Raw genomic sequence first — 20,660 nt, 5'->3', positions numbered from 1 at the left:
ATGCAATAAAGGATCCATCATCGTCGTAAATAGTTGCGATGCCACAATCATATCGTACGTAAGATATTGAACTTAGATTTGGTAACCTCGCCGCGGATGACACAAGCGAGCCCGAATAATTGTAATAATATATATATATGTATAGGGAAAAGAAAATCGATCGTTGAATAAAGCAAAAGCAGTGTGCCGGTACAATTTGATTGAATTGAGCCGGATAATTGACGTGCATTGTGCATTGTCTTGCAATATGCCGTAAACTTTCGTACCATCTTTTTCACCAGACTCAAATATGATTCTTTTAAATTTTATAATTAAAACTTGTACCAACTATGTTTTATTTTTCTCGTTTATATATTCCCGTTTTATTACACATTATAATATTATTCTTTTACCGAATCACATCGAATACTTACTCAAGTACTTACGGTTATCGTACTTTGATTTGAAATTTTTAAATGAAATTTGATATTAGAAGTATCCTTAATATCCAATCAATAATTTTCTTCGGATCGTATAAGAAACAACGTGGCGATCGCTTTCGTTTCAGTTGTAGATAGCGCATAAACGCGATGACGCTCATCTATAAATAGCTTCGAGAAATATTTCATTCGCGCGATATACCTATATGTATATTGCGTGCGTAAAAACACGCAAACTCGAAATCTATCAACTTTTGATTTTAAAAAGAGAAAAAGTTATACTTATATTCCCGTGAGTTGTGAGTTGTTGCAACATTTTATTTCTGCTATAGTGTAAAGAGGTGCTATTTGAGTCAATTAAAGAAAAAATTGGATAACAAATTTTCGAGAGAGAGAGAAAGAGAGAGATATGAGCTTTTCAATGTTCAGGGTAGGGAGGAGCTTTTTTAGTCATGGGGCTTTTGAAAATTTCACGTCTTGAACATTTTTATTTTTCTTTAACTGACTCAAATAGCCTTTCATTACTCCGATCTCACACACACACACACACACACACACACACTCACGATGACTCGTTACATGATAAAAATTTAATTACATTACGTAAAAAGGACAGGTTTGTACAGCGTATACTCTTTTTATTGTTTTGTCATTCATTTACATAGAAATATTTTCAAGATACGTCTTACGAAACAAAGTAGTAGCCATATTCGGTGCTCGCTGTAGTTTGCGCTTTCGCTACAATTAAAAGAACGTATCTTTCGATACAAAGTAGTTTTGTCGCTCTTTATCTCATTCACTTAAAATATTATTACATTAACTTCGCGGCATCCTTGAGCTCGTCTCGTCCACTTTCAGAAAAGTAAACCGTTCGCGACTCCTTCGGTGCTTACGCGTCATCACAGCTCATGATTTAGCATTTAGCTCTTGAGTTTGTGCGAAAAATGAATTATTTGCAAAAAAAGGACTAGGAAAGGGTAAAATAATTAACGAGTGTTTAGGTCTAATCTCGGAGAAATGATCAAAGTAAATGTGCGTTATAAAATTGAAAGAGTACTACCGTCAGATTCCTCAGCACCGAATAAGATCGAGATGTGGTCGTCATATATAATGATGATCAACAACGGTTAACAAGTACAAGTCGTACTTGTACAAGTACTTGTAGATTCTCCCCACCTCGCATGAAAAGAATTTAAAAAAGTCAATTGTTTGTGAAAAACGCGCTAATTACATCAGGATTATACGATATACTGGTAAACGACGAGCTGCTCTCTCTCTCTCTCTCTCTCTCTCTCGCGCGCGCGCGCGCGCGCGCGCTCTTTCTCGCCTGTAAGCTCCGAACGTTAAAACGCACGCTGCGAGGAATCTATGAGAGAAATCTCGAGGGTTTGGCAGTCGATGGCTGTTGACGGACGCTGTTTGATTCACACGCGATCATTCAGCACAACATATCACAATTCGAGGTAAAGTTCGGCATGCCAACAACGGCGACTTATGATTCGCATCGCATGTATCCTCGCACGCGCTCCTTTCGGCTCCTTTCGGCAACAACAATTTCATCGAGTTCAACGTGCGCGTGTTCGATGCTGCAAAAATGTACTTTACGTACTCATATACAGAGATCGTTCTTTCCATGCCAAGGACAACATGGAGATGCCTTTTCACACGCGATCCTATCTCTATCATCCAGAAATCCAAACTTAATTATATATCGATTTCAAACAGTTCCCTTCTCTCTTACTCGTAAAAGCTAAACAGTTTCGACGCCTTCATTCGCGCCTCGTGATTACGCTTTGTGCATTATCGGGTAATTATCGGCGTATTTTATCTTACATGACAAAAGTCACTTTTCCTCGCTTTTCGCCTTGCGCGAATTTTATACGTAATTGAAATATCGACGATTCAGAAATTTTATCTGAATATGCATTTGATCGTTAAACTAGAAAACCACGTGTTACGGTATCGTATCGCGTGCAGGTCGCTCGTCCCAATTCATGGTCTCTAATGTTACGCGATAAATACGCGATTCTTTCACATATCACTTATATCGTTATATCGAAGGCAGGACGAAGCGACAAGTTTAAAAGTGAAGGATACCGTGGAAGGTACGAGTCTTCGTGGTATCGTGATGCTTACGACACAACTTAATATTAATTAATGTTTTATACGCATGTCAATTCGCAGTCATTCCGCACACACGTTTCTAACCATAGCTTAAACACCAACATTTTCACTCGCACGAGCGAAGCTGGCAACAGTTGATTAATTAATTAATTAATTAATTAATTAATTAATTGTTATCAATAAATTATTGAACAAACATATATTATGGAAAATGCGTGCAGATTCTTTTTTGTAAAATTACATTGTCCATTTGTCATTACATTGCCAATTGTGCGAATACATTAGGCTTGTATTTTAATGAAATTAATTAATTCTCATTGCACGTTAAAAGTGCCCGAGATCGTGTTTACTCGTCAATTTTCTATTACTTGTACATTTATCGCTTAAAAAGTAATAAATAATAATTCTTAATAGAAACGTAAGAAAACACACACAACACACACACACACACACACACACACACACACACAACGCGGAATCTGAAACACTGTATTCATGCGATGAAATATATATACATAATACATATACATTATACAATTTTAGGATCGCTTGTTGAAAATTGGGAAGAAATAGATGAGAGGCAAATTAAATCATTAAAAATCTTCGTCGCTCATTTCACTCGTTTTAAATGTGTCGAATTTAGAGTCGTTTATGCATTCGATCGTTGACATTTTAACTTGGCGATACACAGTGCTTATTAACGGCTTTGATCGCGACAGTTCTTTTTATCACCGTTCTTCTCATTATTAGCCAAGCCTTTTCGGCCCGCTCTCCTTAAATAACTTTTTTAATCTTAACACAAAAACACTCTTAATACTCGCGTTAAGACTGTGATATGAAAATTATAGTTCCACTATAATATACGCATATATACTTAATATACTGTATCTAAGTGCAAAAAAAGTATGCGCGGCTAATATGCATATCGCAACTTTGATAATGCGTAGTCTAAACATCGTCCGTAGACTCTAATGACGCGATAGAAATGCGTTGCTTTAACGAGAACGGCAGACAGCCGCGTGTAAAGAAAGAAAAGAAGCAAATATTACCTATATTAACGCGCAGTTATACATGCGTAATATACACGTAAATATACACGATGCTTTACAACGATTGTGCTTAATTTTAACAACAGATTCTACGAGTAAAATTTAGAGTAGATTCTTTCTCAATTAAAACTATCGATATGCCAATATGCTTCTCGAGTTATGCACGATTAAGTAATAAAAAACTTTTTTCTTCTGAATTAAGCTTTAGAGAGAAAAAAACGTATAATAAATATAACATAAATATAATATACACACACATATATATCTTTATTTTAAAATACTCCTCTGTTATATATGTATATAGTTTATTTTTAATTATTATATATAATACATATTTCTCTCTTTCTCTCTCTTTCGTCTTTCTCTTTAATTTTAGATTTAATTTATGTAAATAAAATTAACTCGAGACTTTTTAATTATCATAATATTTAACATTAAATATTAAAAGTGACAAACAATGATTTTTTTTCTTTGAAATTGAGAAAGAATCGTCTCGAAATTCGGCAGATTCTGTCATTATGATTCAGGGCGAATTACGTAAAACATTCTTTTTATCGGAAGGAAGAATGGGAAGAAGGAAGACAGGAAGAAAAGTAAAAGGACAGAGATGAAAGGAAAAGCGCAGGACGTAAGCGACGATAATAAGAGAACGAATCGTCTGAAGTCGTGGCTAGAGGGACATTCGAAAAAGATCTTGCCCTCCGAGAGACTTTTTGTCAATATTTTCGCATTTTCTCCCTCTCTCGTGCACTGACAGCTCAATTTAAGAAAAAAAAATGAAAGAAAAAACAAGAAAGAGAAAAGATGAATAAAATAAATACACGCATTATAATGGAAGATCCACGCGTAGATAAATTTATATGTACAAAGGTAATGGAGTATAAAATATGTAGTAAAAAGAAGCGGAAAGGAATGCCTCGATAAATAAAAAAGGTGAAAGGAAAGAAGTGTGTATACTACATAAAAAGATAATTGCGCGCACTCGTGCATTTGTGTCTCTCAATTATCAAAACGATCAAAACATTCGATGCATCCCGGGGATGACAGATGCGCCTTGGAAGGCAAAAATCATTATCTCGCGCAAGGGTACGGGAAGGAAATAAATGTTGTTAAACGCGCGTATCGAATACACTTAGGTAAAATTATAACCAATATTTAAGTGAAAGATTAAAAAAAGATAATCGATAAAACATCGATAAGTGATATAAATGCGATATTTAGGTGATTTAAAAATATAAGCTTTATCGACGCTTGCTGTCAGAATTTTATATCTTAATTTCCTTGCGATATTATATCTCTCACTCCGATGATTCGACTAGAAATTGTCTTTCATCTAATTCCTTCGGAATGATTATCAAGAGTTCTTATGATTACGCTTATCGTAAGCTAGCGTGTCAATGTAATAAAACCGTACGCGTAATAAAGTACAGTAAAGCATTGCGTAATAAAAAAAAACGTGTAAAATTCAGCCTTCGAAGTTACGAGAATTGGTAGCGACTACCAAGGCAAAATTCACGTACAAAATGGATTTTATCCATTTGGGAGATAAAAAATGGGTAGATATACATGCTATTCCACCATATTATTCATAGTCAACGTTTTATCGGACATTAATTAAACACTTGTACAAAAATTGACCGATTGGTGTCAGATAAAAAGGCAATTTATATGTAATGCGATCTTTCGCACATAATATGTAACTTGACTCATTGTCAATGATAAATGTCGGATTATGTTACACAAAAGATTGTTCTTTTCTTCTATCTAACAATGAATATTAATTTGTATAAGAGACAAATATCTGTTATTAAATAATATTTCATATATATATATATACATATATGTATATCTAATTATATTTAAAAAAAATTTTTAAATTACCGATTAAATATTATTTTTTATTAGGAGCGTGATTTATTCCATAGATGTTCGTCAGTGGTATACCTAATAGAGACCCTGTAATCAAAGACTGGCCATAAGGGGGCTACTTTTGATTGGTCTGCCATTTTTCTTCAATAACAAGAGAAAGAAAGAGAAAGATATAAGAGAGAAAGAGAAAGCGATATACATTTATATTGATTTCTCTTTCTCTCTTAATATCTCTTTTTCTTTCTTTCTCTTGTTTTTGAAGAAAAATGGCAGACCAATCAAAAGTAACCCCCTTATGGCCAGTCTCTGATTAGAGGGTCTCTAAGTATACCTTATGCCGTTGTTTTGACGTAGAAAATTTCGCCATAATAATGAATGAATCAAGCATAATTATTGTATATCGCAATTTTGACTAATAAATTAATAAGTCAGAATTTTTCGCGTAAAAATTTGGTTACGATGACATTCGGATGTATTGAGAATGTAAAATAAAGTAAATAAAGTCTCGAGAAGGATAATATAAAAAGTAAATTATTTATCGTACGGATGTTCGGGGCAACTCATTCGTGCGCGTGTTTGTGCAAATCAAATCTAAATAAAAGTGCTCGTTGAAAGCAAGTTAGATAAAAGTTGTTACTAATCATAGAAAAAGCTATAAAGTTATAATTATTAATGTCGGATTTCAAGAAAATTTTCAATCCACCGGAAAGTATCTTTAATGTGTAGCAGTATCTTCAATGTACGACAGTAGTTTTCCTGAAGAACAACTCGTCATATTAAACGTATAAAAAACGTGAATCGCAATTTAGATATAGGATATCTAAGAATGAACTATATAACACAAAGATTTCTTAACTTTAGATATATATCATTTAAGCGCAATGTTCTCGAGAATTTCACAATCAACGATCGTGGCATCCGTCTATCGTCTTTATTGCTATATACAACGTTCAACATGTCTAATACGGGGTCTACAATGCGAGTCATAAGTCATAAGTCGTAAGAAATTGACCAATTACAGTCGAATTTGAGAAGAATAATCAAATGTGATTGGTCAGTTTTTTACGACTTATGACTTACGACTCGCATTGTACACCCCGCATAAGAGATTAGCGTATCGGGGAACGAGCTGTGTTTCTTGGAATGTATTCATCTGTTATATTTTCAAAATTCATTCAAATCATCATGACAAAAATTGATAACGCAACGGGCTTTGCATAAATTAAAATGGTAGCGTACGACATCGCCTCGATAAAATAAAAAACAAAAATAAAAATGCAAAGAAAACACATGCCACGTCATTGGTGAAAGAATTCTACATAGAATGTTCTATGATGAGATCGTCCTTATGTAAAAGAATGTTTCAACATACGAGAAACTCTGTCTAATCATATGCAATAACAAATATACGATGCGTAACTTGAACGTTGAAATAATTGAGTTTTTTTCTGGAAATTTTGATGATAAAATTTCTCATTTGAACGGCCTTGACTATAAACTTGTCGAGAAAAAAAGCAGGAGAAGAGATGGGGAAAACAGAAGAGGGGAAAGGAGGGGGAGGGAGAGAGAGAGAGAGAGAGAAATGAGAATATTATAATAGATATTTATGTATAGAAATCGATATCTCTCTCATTTATGTTATAAATAATACACCATTTTTTGGTCTTTATCGATATCCTTTTATACTACGAAGCGATATAATAGTATTTCATTGTGCATGTACTTATTTTATATTTTCATTGAAGTATTTCTCTCGCTCAGAATCTGTAAAGATTTCTCGTAACTCTTTATGCATGTAAACAAATCAATTAGTTTGTAAACTGAATAGATTGAAACTCAATTGATTCAACGTTTTGTTACGATATTTATGTAGTAAATAACGAAAAAATTACGATCACTTAAGACACTAAGATTAATTTACTTACACATAAATATTCGATATACATGAATGTAATCACATTACATTCTAGTAAATATGTTGTAAAAACCTGTATATGGTTCTCAATGACACCACTTTGATATCGAGCAATCTAGTCGTATAACTCTCCTTAACTTTTTCGGTTTTGTCTCCTTCCTTCACTTTCGAGAGCTTGATTTTATATCTTTCATTTTTTCTTTATTATCTTCTTTATCTCTTATTCAGTTCTGTTTTTACAGCTGAAAAAATAAAATATTTCACATAAAGCAAACATTTTTGTATTTACATCCAGTAAGTAATTAAATTAATTTAATTTTGCACAGTTGTGTAATAATATACATATAGTCCATACCATCGATTATTTCTTGCTTCATTTTTTGGAATTCTTTCCGCACTTCTTTAATTATCTCCACCTTAAAGGCTTCCATCTCTTGCGCGGTGAGCGAAGTTCCATCGTTAACACCGTTTACTTTGAGGAGAGTGTCCTCCGAAGCCGAACCGAACCTCTTGCGTACCGATTTCGGCGACTCGGCGCCATTGGGGAACTTATTATTCGACGCATTGTTCTTATCCCAAGACTTCTTATCTGGCGAACTTTCCGGTTCCTGTAAAAGAAATTGTTCGATTAGTGCTTTCTTCTCCCTCCCTCCCTCTCTCTCTCTCTCTCTCTCTCTCTCTTCCTCCTCCTCCTCCTCCTCCTCCCCTCTCTCCTTTTCTTGCCGATCTTTCAACGCCAATACTTTTGTCATCCAAGTTACTCCGAATATCCAAGTTACATGATAAATGTTTACGTACCGGTGGTTGCTCGGGTTGTTTCTTCTCGGCGGCAGCCCGTCGGCGTGCTAGAGTCTTAGCCATTTCGTCCATCATGGAAGCCATCCCGCCACCTCCACCTCTCCCTAAGGTGCCGTAATTGCCGCCTCCTCCACCGCTTCCGCTGCCGCTACTACTAGTGCTCGAGCCACTGTTCTCCACTGGTTGTGACTGTTGCTATTGATAAAAAAAAGGTTCGTTATTATTTTATTTATGTGTTTTCTATTTTCTCTATTTATATATATATATATATATATATATATATATATATATATAAAACATGTTAATATAACATAACATCAAATCTCATTTCTGCAAATAAGTGAAAATTCTGTCTAAAAAATTAAAAGATTAAAATTAAAAAAATAAGAAAATCACCTGTTTTTTCTTAAGTCGTGCTTGAAGGGCAGCGGCTAATGAGTTGGTGTCAGGCGGAGGATCGTTCGAGGAACTGACGGATGAACCGGAACCGACAGCGGCGGTGGAATTGTTAGCGTTAGGAACCGGCGGCGGTGGCGGCGGAGGTGGTGCCGCAGGCCCAGCCAGCGATAACATCGGAGGAGGTGGCGGACCGCCACTAGCAATAGGAGCATAAGCGTTAGCGCTGACCGTGTGGTGTCCGCTGGTAGCATATTGATTCACCGAATTTGATGGTGTCCCATATGGATTCGTGGTAGCCGCTGTGGCAGCCGCTTGTACCTGACCGGTACCACCATACTGTGCTTGCGCCTGGGACACGATATTGGAGCCGTACGATTGACCAGGTTGCGCGACCGCGTATTGACTTATCGGACCAGGTGGCGGACCGGTAGCATACTGATTTATCGAACTATTACTTCCAAACTGATTACTACCGCTGCTACCATATTGCGCGGCTTGACTACCAATCGACTGACTATATTGGCCTGTATTAACCGGTCCACCAGTAGTGTAATTGCTCGTCTGACTGTTAGTACCGTAGAAATTGTTCTGACTGCCGGACGGCGGAAATTGGTTCGGGCTTTGGCCCACGACAGAGGCCGCACCGCTTCCGGTACTGCTGCTACTGCTAGGAACAGTGGCACTCGCGTATTGATTGCTCGCAGGCGCGGCGCCATACTGATTTGCTTGATTAGTAACGTAAATAGACTGGCATTGGGACTGTTGATTCGCAAGGTTTGACTGAGACGACGGCGATTGTGCGTACTGATTCATCATCATCGGTGGCGCCGGCGCCGCAGACGAGCTAAAGTTTATCATCGTCGGCGGACATGGTGGAGCGGGGGGTGCAATCGGCGGCTGAGGCGGTGGTATCGGGGGACCGACTCCCGGTCCAGTTGACATTTGCGGAACGGCTGGAACCATATTGGCGACACCCTGTAAGGCTGGTTGTTGCTGTTGAGGCGGTTGTGGTGCCGGCGGCGCCGACGAAGTTCGATGATGACCGGATTGTTGTTGTTGTTGTTGTTGTTGTTGCTGCTGCTGCTGCTGTTGCGGCTGTTGCTGTGCAGCAGATGGACAGCTCGGTGATATGGGATTGGGACTTCCAGTTGCTGCAAAGAAATTGATCTCTGAATATATATATATATTTTTTTTTTCTGAATATATATATATATATTTTTTTTTCTGAAATATATATATATATATATATATATATATATATATATATACACACACACATCATGTAGATATTTGTAAATTATATACAATTTTGACACCTCTTTTAGGATAACATCTTTGCAATTCAAATACATTTGCAATCTCCACACGTATGTACATGTGTGCCCGTTATAAAATTATATCTTACGTATAAACATGTTATGCTAAAAACATAAATACAATACCTTGACTTTGCTGAGACATTCTGCGTTCCTGAATTATTGCCACGTCCTCTCTAGTCATGGTTCTGCACAGATATAGAAATTGAAGTTAGTTACAAAATACACATGTTCTCCACATTAATGCACAATGCATTATTAATGTAAAGCGTAACAGGGCCAGCCAACTAATACAATGGACATGATAGATCACTTATACATAATCCTATACATAGATTGTACTAAAAATTTCACTTTAACTGGCTTGATAAATATTTTCCAACACTGACACAAAGAGAAAAAATTATATAAACGCACGGGTAAATTTAATTGTGTCGCACGTTAACATGCTAAATAATACTGCTCTACAAAGATTATTTCCTATTTCGCTATAAATATGTTTCAGCGATAATAGAATACTCTTACTCTACGTCATAGGCTATTGTCAATAGGCGTTTAAACATTGATATCAATTTATACGAACCAAGGAAGTAAAGTGGATAATAATCCGTTATATTTTCATCATGTGGCGCAAGGTATTTTCCATGTAGAGCAAGCTAACATAGCTGCGCATTGCTTGTTTTCTTACCTATTCCTGGCAAGTTTGTATATTTAGGCCGATCCTAATCTGACAATCGTTTTGAATGTCGAATTTATCGAGTGTCCTGAGAATTTTGTGAGAATCATCCGCGAAAAGCCGAAGAAAAAATGTCGAGCTCGGTCGCGCAATGTATTCGAGTTATTTTGAGAGGCCCGGAGTGCAACAGACGGTGCGAATTCTCCCGCTTAGTCTCCGTGGATTTTATTTTCGACATCGCGTAAATATCTTTTTGCCCCGATCCTCGTTTTCACATTAAGTCTTTCACTGGAGTCTCGCGTGTAAATTTACTGTATGGAAGAGAGAAGAAAAAAAAGAGGAGAACGAAGTTGGAAGTTGATTAAAACCGCTAAATTGCAACAACGTTCTTCGGGAACGTTCACTACATGAAAGGGGAAGGGAAAAGATGCAAGGAGAAAACGTGGATAGAAAAAAAAACGGTTCTTCTAATACGTGGGTAATGCCCGCGATCTTTACTACAGGGAATCAGGAGTCCTAGATAGATCTGCATGACCTTTAACCCATATTAACCTAATGTTATTGTGTCACATGACACAACAATACTAAATCAATAATTTTCCGGCATGTTTGAGAAAAATTTTTATAAAACGTATTTTTCAATATATTTGTAGACATTGCTTCCCGGTAGACATTCATACAGATAGACACTTTTCTATATTATATGATGTGCATTACATGTTGAGTAAAAGAGATTTTGATAGCAGTTAATTAAGAAATTCAGGTTATTACGGGTTAAAAGGACGAGAAGATCACCTCGAGTGTCCATCGCCCGGTGAGCCACGCGCACAGCCCATTTGAACAACGGTGCCAACAGCACCACTAACGGTCACGTGGTGCTCGGGGGTTGTGGTGGCGGAGCCCACGGGCAGGGCCGTCTGGCCTCCCGTAGGCAGATGGCTCAGGGACAAGGAGATCCGCGCGTTACGACCTTGACTGCAACCAGTCAGAACAGATGTGTAATTCGCTTCAGGTAAACGATGGGGAAATTGAAATGGGCCTATGTCCATGTAAAGTAAGTTGTCACCCTATAAACTTTTCGCGCTTTTACTATATATAAACGACCACATCATGTATACCAAAACTATTTCGTGAATCTCGTGATGATGTCTCCACACTCTGATTTGTTGTATTTAAAGAAAAAATTTCAAATAAAGAGAAACAAGGTTGCCTGCATTTCGAAAACGTGACGTGAATCGATTGGACGTTGTGTGACATATGATATCTCTTGACAGATAATAAATTGCTATAATAAGGTAACAGTCACGCTGCAAATCATTTGAAAGCGAGAAAAAAAATGAACGAGACGTACCTATATCCCATGTCCTCCTCATATAGAGCGGTTGCTTGGCTTTGCTGTTGCTGCTGTTGCTGCTGCTGCTGTTGTTGATAGGCGGTTTGCTGTTGAGTAGTCGTGGTGGTTGCCGGAGCGAGACTTCTTGATATGTTGCTACCATTGCTCAGCACCTACGCAACATCGCAACGAGACGCGATGTGCAATTAGAAGCTAATTAACAACGATATATCCAATTACGACAACGCCCAGCCAAATTGGCAATTACAATTGCCGTAACTGAAATCGATATCCCACGATAACGAGTGAACGTTCGTTTTTCTTTTATCCTTAAGTTTGTTTTTTTGTTTCTGGTTAATCCGTTTCTGGACATCCGAGATGATTCAAGTAAGTGTTTGTCAGAAAGTTTTGCTTCTCCTAATGGAAGTTACCACCTCCGCCCCCCCCCCCACACACACACACGAGTTACGATCTTAAACCGCCACAATAACTTAAAACAATATGTTAAAAATGCCAAAACTACAAATCCAAAATTGGACAGTAAAACCCGTAGTAAGCCGGGATTAATTCTAATAAAACTGTAAGATGAAAAAAATGTTATGAATTACATCGAGTGCCTGGAGCATCGCCCGAGCAAAAGCATCAGCGTCGTCCTTACTGGAGAAGTTTAGCCCGTAGACTTGCTTGTTATCCCGCCACTGGTGAAACGTGACCGTGGCCTGATTGTACTTGAGTCCCTTGAGAATCGCGCAGTTGATAACAATCTCGTGGTCCTGCAGCTTCCTGCCGACCACGCGGAACGTATTGTTCACCTGATGGTGATAGAGCTGGACCTTGGACAGGCCGGACGAGCTGCCACTCGGTATCCATTTCTTGTTCACGTCGTCATACACCATCACCGACGCGCGGGCGGATGATATGCTCACTTCGCTGTAATGTAAATGACAAAACATTGATTTTCTTTTTGCGTTTTAGTCAATCAATTCCTTCGGTCGTTCGCATATATTCTCTTTTGTGTACTTTGTTACGTTATCTCGAGTGATCTCGAGTGATCTCGAGGGCGAGACGGGACGAGAATCATTCCATGTATGCAATTAAAAAGTGGCAAGTTATCGGTGATTTTTCAATCAATTTAATTGTTGATGTTAGAGTAAAAGAAATTAAAAATTAGATTACGTAAAGTAAAGAGAATATATTTGCATGAATCAAAGCAGTTTCTTATTTAAAGAGCTAACCAAATAAAGTAAGTAAGTAACAGGGACATGTGCGGGAATGTTGCACCGTGCACCGGGTTGAATCGTGGACGGTACATGCGGCACACGTATCGCACCGTTATCACTTTTTGCTTTTGCTCATGCGAGAAAGTCGCATAATGGTAATCCGAGTAGGCCGAGCGACAACGCGAACGGCGAATGGACGAAACATAGATTGTACAGTTTGTTCGATTTATCATCGATCTTTACCATTTACAATTTCTCTGCATTTCTGACAATCCCTTCATAATCATTCTAATGAATGCAAAGCTTCCTCTGCGAGGGGGGGGGGACATGAAATCGGACATTATTAACATAAATAAAATGAACTTATAGAATATCGACGAATATCTGAAAAATGTTATCTCCAGATATCCTTTAGAGTTTAGATTGTCGCGTCGCGGTCGTTTATGAAGAAACAAACTTGTTTGTCTTTGTGAATATCGCGATAGCGTAAGAAGGTGAAGGACGAAGGAGAAAATTGACGTGCGCGTCGTGTACCACGAACGGCTATCCTGTTGCCAAGAAGATCGTTGCTGGCGATAGCTCGTACGCTGTTGCAAATTCACACGCTGCTGCGACGCAGGCTCTTGTTGCATCGTTACGGAAGGACTCATTCTGGCGAACGTGTCTTGACTCTGTGCCTGATTCTCGGACGAATAAGCCTCGTAGGACCATCTCGTTCTGCCGATTTTGGAGAAGAAATTTTCGCGGGAGTCCCACATAATCGCCAACAGCTTCTTCTCGCTAATAAGTCATCATTTTTATCGCACCGATCATCGCACCGCTATTATCGGGGACCGCGTACCTATCATCAGGAATCGGTACGACGCGCGACGCGACGACACCGACGCGAGACGGACCGAAAACGGAGTAAGATAAACGCACAGCTTGCGCACGGCTTAATTAAAAGTCTGCGATTCGCGATATCCGCGGGACCCGCGGAGAAGCTCGCGCGCTCGCTCGCTGTCGCTTTCACTGGACCGAGTCGCCGACGCCGAGAGGCAGTCTGCACTCCCTCCGTTGGCAAAACGGGAACAGGACGAGGTAGGATGTGGCGAGATACCGCCACTTCCTCGACTATCCCCTGCCGTCGTCGCCGCTGCTGCTACTGCTGCTACTGCTGCTACTGCTGCGTGTGTATGTGTATATACGCACGGTCAAGCAAAGTATGATAACAGTCGGCCCGCAACATCCGTTGCGATCCACGTTTCGAGGACGTTTGCGTTGCACGATGAACAAATAATGTGTGGATGAACAGATAAAAAAACGCTACTCGTAATTTTCGCGAATCAATGACGAGATGATCGCGGATGGATTGATCGGATTGTGGAAAAGCCTTGTGTCATGGAAGAAAAAATTTCGTCGCAAACTTCCTTATTAACATCGAATCAAAGACTGCAATTTTTTCGTCGATGGATATCAAGAGGCATTCGGCGATCTTGCCAATCAGCTCCGCGCGCGGCATATACTAACCATAAGTAAGTACTTGTACTTATGTAGGTCAGAGACCGGCCTTGCATACGACAATTACCGGTCTAAGCGCGCGCGCGTGATGCAGTCCGAGTTAAATATCGTTGTGACACGCGTGATTAGAGCGAATGTCGATTCGCAAATCGCAAATAGAATGAATCGAGCTCCATTCCGGCAACGCTAGAGAGCGCAAACAACCGCGATCCTTTCACGGAGCAAGTTTCATTTTTAGGCGTAATCTTTGGAATATTATTGATATAACAATCTGAAAATATTACGTCCACTATTTTCCTTCTGTTATGTGGTATCGTCGTTTTATTTTTTACATACTTTTTATACTTTTCTCAAAGCTTTTCGAGAGATGCAAAGTTTTGGTTTATGAACGATGCGCAATAATGCACTTTCTTATATTATACATTTCTTCCGGAGTTGCGGATTCGTCACGTTTCCTGATCGCGCGCGGATTTATTATGTTCTGCGCGGATGTCGAACTTTTAGAGCATAAAGCACGAACGGCATTGTATCAGCGCGGTCGGAAGTAATGTTGAGATTCTCTCTCTCTCTCTCTCTCTCTCTCTCTCTCTCTCTCTCTCTCTCTCTCTCTCTCTCTCTCTCTCTCTCTCTCTCTCTCTCTCTCTCTCTCTCTCTCTCTCTCTCATCTGTCAGCCGGTAGAAGCCAGCCATCAGACTGTTTGAGAGCGCCATGTACCTACTACGTAAAAGTGGAACAAATGCGTTTCGGAGGGCATTGCCTTAGCTGCTTTTCGCATGGCGTAAAGCGTAAAACAACCGTAAATCTCAATCGCGACTAGGTAGCCTACAGCAAACAAAGCTTATCGCACGCGAAATTGCATGCGCTTTATTTCCAGTAATGTTCAGGGAAGCGTTAATATACCTTTCACCAAACACCGAATGAAATAATCGCCACTGTTCCGTATATAATTGTATCTCGTTGTCGACCATCCCCGGAAAATATCGCGATTCGATTCTCGACGAACGGTGACAGACTCCCAAAGAACGAAATGCATCACATCACAACATCGCGCGAATGTACCTAGCGCGAATAGCGATATAAAATACCTTACGATAAGAAAGTCCAACAATAAGAAAAAGAAATACGTAACGCTGCATCATTTCTCCAGAATCGTCCAGAGTCGAAACTTTCATTTTAATAAAAATCTTAAATCTTGTTCAAATTTTTGACTTGATAAATCTGAACAAATAAAATTTATAAGAAAAATAAATCTCATTTTTATTCACATCTTATTCAAATCGTAAATAATAATTCATATATGCTTGTAAATTACAATTTAAATAGACTGTGTCGTCTGGAGAGGAATGTCGTTTGCATACGCATTTAATGCATGGTAATTCTGATTGTCGCGGTTTTCGTCGCGTTTTTATTATCTCGTTGCATTGTATCGCGGCAAGGAGAGAACAAAAGTATTCTGCGCGAGAGGAAGCAGTGACGAATCAAGTGACGATACTGACGATACATACGCGACACGCGACATTGGATATCGAATTTATTCTACGCTGCGCTGCGCGCCGCGTCGCGTCGCAGAAGCGAGAAGCGAGCACGCATTACATTTCTCTTTCATACAGCTGGTTGGTTTATACGTTTATACGTTTATACCATCGGGCATCGACAATGACGAGTCCAATCGTGACGACTCTATTAATTCTCGGCTCGGCGGACTTCCGCGATCGATGTGCTATCTCTTATCGAAAGAAAACGTTTAGACGGAACTCGTTGAGCACTGACGCGTTTTCAGCGACATATGGTTTATCAGAACAATTTGGCCGACACGTCAGACCGATAACGGGGAAATTGATATAGGCCCCTATCTTAATAATTACTGTTCCTACAAATTATTTTACGCCTTCAAATTCCTTTCGTTGCTGCAGCGAAAATTCACTTGCAATAATTAATCATAAAATATATGCCGCGATGCCATGTATTTCATCTCTGCGAAATATTTCGGCCTTAAAAATTATTCGATCCCTGCCTCCGTATTTCGAGACCTCTGTCCTCCGAGAGGACTATCATTCTACGCGCACTGTACTACACATTTACTACACGGTGAGTTTATTTCAGTTTATTTAAAGTCACTTGGAAATTTATTGTAATTTTTTGGAATAAAGCGAAACTTTCAATGCCCAAAGAAACGTATGGCTTCATGGTTTCACCTTGATGAAACGAATACGATTACCGAAAGTAGCATATGGCAAGTAGGTAAGCCATGCCGTGCGTCAACGTTAATTGGAGCCTCGCGACACTCGAGTAGTCTTTTCTCACTCTCGTAACACGAGCCCTAAATCTTAAGGATCCTGACTTCCAGGCCGTCTCGTACAATCCGGAATAAAATTCTTTTTGATTTTAACAATGGAATGACTAATACACAGAGCTTTGTCTGACAGATTCTAAATTTTATATATATTATATCGAATTTTTTCCACGACTCGACGTCCCGACGATGCGCGATGCTACCGATGTATTTTATTTAAGGACAAAGTCTCCGACGATGCGCAAACGATCATGCAAACGATTTTGAGGTCAGCGAGTAACAAAGTCGTTGGTCAGCGTATGTGTGAAGCTGGCGTAACATTTCCTATTTCCTTAATCATTTTGTGGAAACTCATTAAGTATTGAGAGGTCTCTATAGTTTTCTATAGGTTAGACCCGTTAGACAAATAGTTTTTTGGTCATTAAAGCACAAAAAATAATGTGTCTCAGGACAGACTGACTGACAATGGACAATGAGACGTCAAGTTCACGCAGCGTCTCACTTTGTCCTACGGGCGTTTTCTTGATATATTAATTACTAGATTTCAAAAGATTTATAGTTGTACATAAGTTCTAGAAATAGTTTTAGCAATAAACATTGTCTTTTTAATTTCTTAATAATTTTTATCCCCCGATAAAGGAGCCTTTATCAGTAAATAGGTGAATAGACGCTGCGGTCGATTTTTGACAGTTCTCTCTCTGTTGATTGTAAAATAATTCTCCTTTCCACAAAATGATGAACGCCAGCTTCACACACACACACACACACACACACACACACACACACACACACACACACACACACTACTGGTCAGCCACTTTACTGAATAAAAAGTAAAGACGGAATAATTTTCATCAAATCAATCAAAGACGAGTGGAAGCATCTAATGTAATAAAGAATCAGTTCTACCAAGATCCGTGTAAGGATTTTGTGAGAGAAGCAACAATCTAAAGAAATGTATCTGTAAGGGCCTCCGCACAATGAAAAATATAAGGAACAAGGAACAGATATTAGAGATTAGGACTAAAGAATCAAGAATAAAGTTGAATGTACGATGAAAAATACAAGCAAGAGAAATAGGGAAGAACACAGGCAACAGATTTAACCTATCGGGAGCCGTGTATTAATGTTACACACCAGCTTTATTCCTGATTTCTTATTTCTAATTGCTAATATCTGTTCCTTGTCCCTTATATTTTTCATTGTGCGGGGAGGGGTCTTAAGTACTTTTATGTTACATTTCAAGAATAAAAATAAAATTGAATCGAATTGGTCATATCTTTTCCGTTTGCATAGTAATATCGCACGGGTAAAGAGAACGTACTCGTATGTAAAGAAGCGCGTTTTTCTGTGCAAGAGTGCGTAAGAAAGTGCGGACATGGAAAAATATTTCCCGACCGGCGCGCGGCGGCGCGGTGCAAGGTGCAATATGGGCATAATGAGCGCAACAATGGAAATTTAACAAAAGAGCGTGCAACCTTCGGGTTATATGTACCTGTTAGGACGCTAGGTATCAAGTCACCATGTTGCATATCCCGTGTATAACTGTATATACTCATGGATATTCACTTGGGGAATAAGCGAAACTTGAAATATATATATATATATATATTATTTCGCCTTATTATATTAATTAACGTTTGTCTTGCTTTTATTAATTTATCGTGTATTGAAATTTATTGTTCTATTGAACTTTCGAATATCTTGCATCTAGGCCAAAGCTCTCTTTGCGAATCCAAGCGATGATTAAGCGAGGGTAAAAGTAGGTTACTCGAGCAATCTGCACCATATCGCAGCATTAAAATTAATTAATCTCGGTTATTGAAGGTGAAATTGAAAGCCATTACGCAGCTTTACCCACGGTTTAGCAAATTGACAGTGGGATACGATACGACGGTTTGTTCTCTTCTCGAAGGAGAGATACCCTGGTGTGTGTACGGGGCCGGAGGGTTGTCGCGTGTACACGCGTACGTATCGCGCATCGCACACGTCGAAAACGTAATCCGCCCATGCCGGATCATCGTACTCGCTAATGCGCAAAACGTAACATTTCCGGCAGGTATATAGGGTGTTCCATCGCTAACCGATCTCAGTCATATCTAACAACAAGTTATAATGACCTAGCAATCGAGCTCGCCTTAGCAAAAATTTTATGAAAGCCTCCATTGTTAATTTTTAATTCCCAACATTAAACATCTTGACATAACAGTCTTAATAATAGGTAACGGTACTAAAGTTCCAACTGGTGTTAATTGTAAGGAAAAATAAAGGTGAAATTGATGAATAAAATATTGATTAGACAAAAACGTTAACAGTTAACACCTATACTAGAATGTCGTTGCTATTTGTATTTAAATAAATAATTTCGCGGAAGAATTTCTTTTATCAGTGCGAAAATTATCACGACGCTTTTGCACGATTTGGGAAGGTTTGACTTTTAGTCACGAGTCGCGAGTCGCAAAGTCGTTAGGAGGATACTCGCACGTCCAATTACACGACGTGAATATAGGATACGTTATTCGGACAAACGTTCGCGTCGTGGGTCGGTCCCCAGATGTGGTCATTAACTCTGCTCGACGGTGGAAAAATCGTCTGAAATCATCATGAGAGACCTATGCGTACATATACGTATCTATCGGCCGCGGGAGGATCGAAACGCGGACGATATATATATATATATATATATATATAAAGATGAGGACGAGAGAGAAGATTCGGCTACGCCTCCATCGCCTCCGCGAAAGCAAGACGGAATGAAGCGGAATTGAGCGGAAGTCGTTCGCGGCCTTCGCCACGCTGACTTTTCGTCTCACACGCTCGATACCCAGTGACCAAAAAGAAACTCTGAGATTATGATCTTAACGAGTTGTTTCTTTTTTCTTTAGACGGGACACCTAAAAGTAAGGCTGATGGCAGAGAACGAGACGTAAGTGTCGTAGTCGTGGACGTAGGGTAAGGCAGAGAAAAACGTAGTCGTAAGGCCTATTGCCTACAATGGCCTTACGACTACGTTTTTCTCTGTCTTACCCTACGTCCACGACTACGACATTTACGTCTCGTTCTCTGCCATCAGCCTAATACATATTTTTACTTGGAAACGTTGGTGACGTTGGAAATGCGACATATATATATATATATATATATATATATATTTGGGGAGAAGAGAATACGATACTTTCACTTTTGTATATCAAAACTGAATCGTTAATTAAACATTTATCTGAGGAAATTTCGATCATCCTAATTAGATTATCTATAATTTAATTAACGATTGAAAAATTCGATGCACAATAAACTGACGCAGAAAACTCAATCAAAACTTTCTCAGAAAACTAGAAAGAATTAAATCAAAATTTTCTTCTTAACAATTGAAAATCAATTTTGTTCCTCCTTTTTTTCTTTGGCAAATAGTAGAATTGGGTAGAGGAAGCCTAATCTGCCTAATTATGAAGTACTACAATACGGAGAATGAAAAAGCGATTATAGATAGTAAGTCTTTGTCTCTCGTTTGATTTCAAGACAATAAGAGATTGTATCGTCAATTATCAATTCTCAATTGTCAAGAAATTTAAAATCGAGGCCACACCGCGAGTAATAATTTCCTTAGAAATTTTTTATACGTAAAGATGTATGTACTACAAATTCCTCGGAAAGATGCGAAAATTATCAATGGGACAACCCGGGTATCGGAAAAAAAGAATTATCGGGAACGAAGTCACATCGCATCGTGCGTTTTCGCCGAAAAGCG

The 20,660-nt window shown here is 38.8% G+C and overlaps 1 protein-coding gene and 1 pseudogene across 1 annotated transcript; one reads left to right on the top strand and one right to left on the bottom strand.

Moving 5' to 3' along the window:
- Window positions 1-1,036: 1,036 nt before the first annotated feature.
- On the bottom strand, window positions 1,037-13,976 carry Ena (ENAH actin regulator enabled). The gene is made up of 9 exons (XM_077404144.1): window positions 13,653-13,976; window positions 12,507-12,828; window positions 11,917-12,071; window positions 11,361-11,540; window positions 10,016-10,077; window positions 8,571-9,724; window positions 8,175-8,369; window positions 7,732-7,984; window positions 1,037-7,618 (listed from the first exon to the last, which is right to left on the bottom strand). The coding sequence occupies exons 1-9, from the start codon at window positions 13,874-13,876 to the stop codon at window positions 7,590-7,592; spliced, it is 2,574 nt and encodes an 857-aa protein (XP_077260270.1). The 5' UTR covers window positions 13,877-13,976; the 3' UTR covers window positions 1,037-7,589.
- A 2,839-nt stretch (window positions 13,977-16,815) lies between these two features.
- On the top strand, window positions 16,816-19,875 carry LOC143896335 (uncharacterized; annotated as a pseudogene).
- The last annotated feature ends 785 nt before the right edge of the window (window positions 19,876-20,660 follow it).

This window comes from Temnothorax americanus, unplaced genomic scaffold, assembly GCF_048541705.1.
Source record: "Temnothorax americanus isolate GAGA-0224 unplaced genomic scaffold, ASM4854170v1 Scaffold18, whole genome shotgun sequence".
NCBI lineage: Eukaryota > Metazoa > Arthropoda > Insecta > Hymenoptera > Formicidae > Temnothorax > Temnothorax americanus.
The sequence above is the reverse complement of the archived record's forward strand: the minus strand, read 5'-3'. Positions and strand labels throughout refer to the sequence as shown.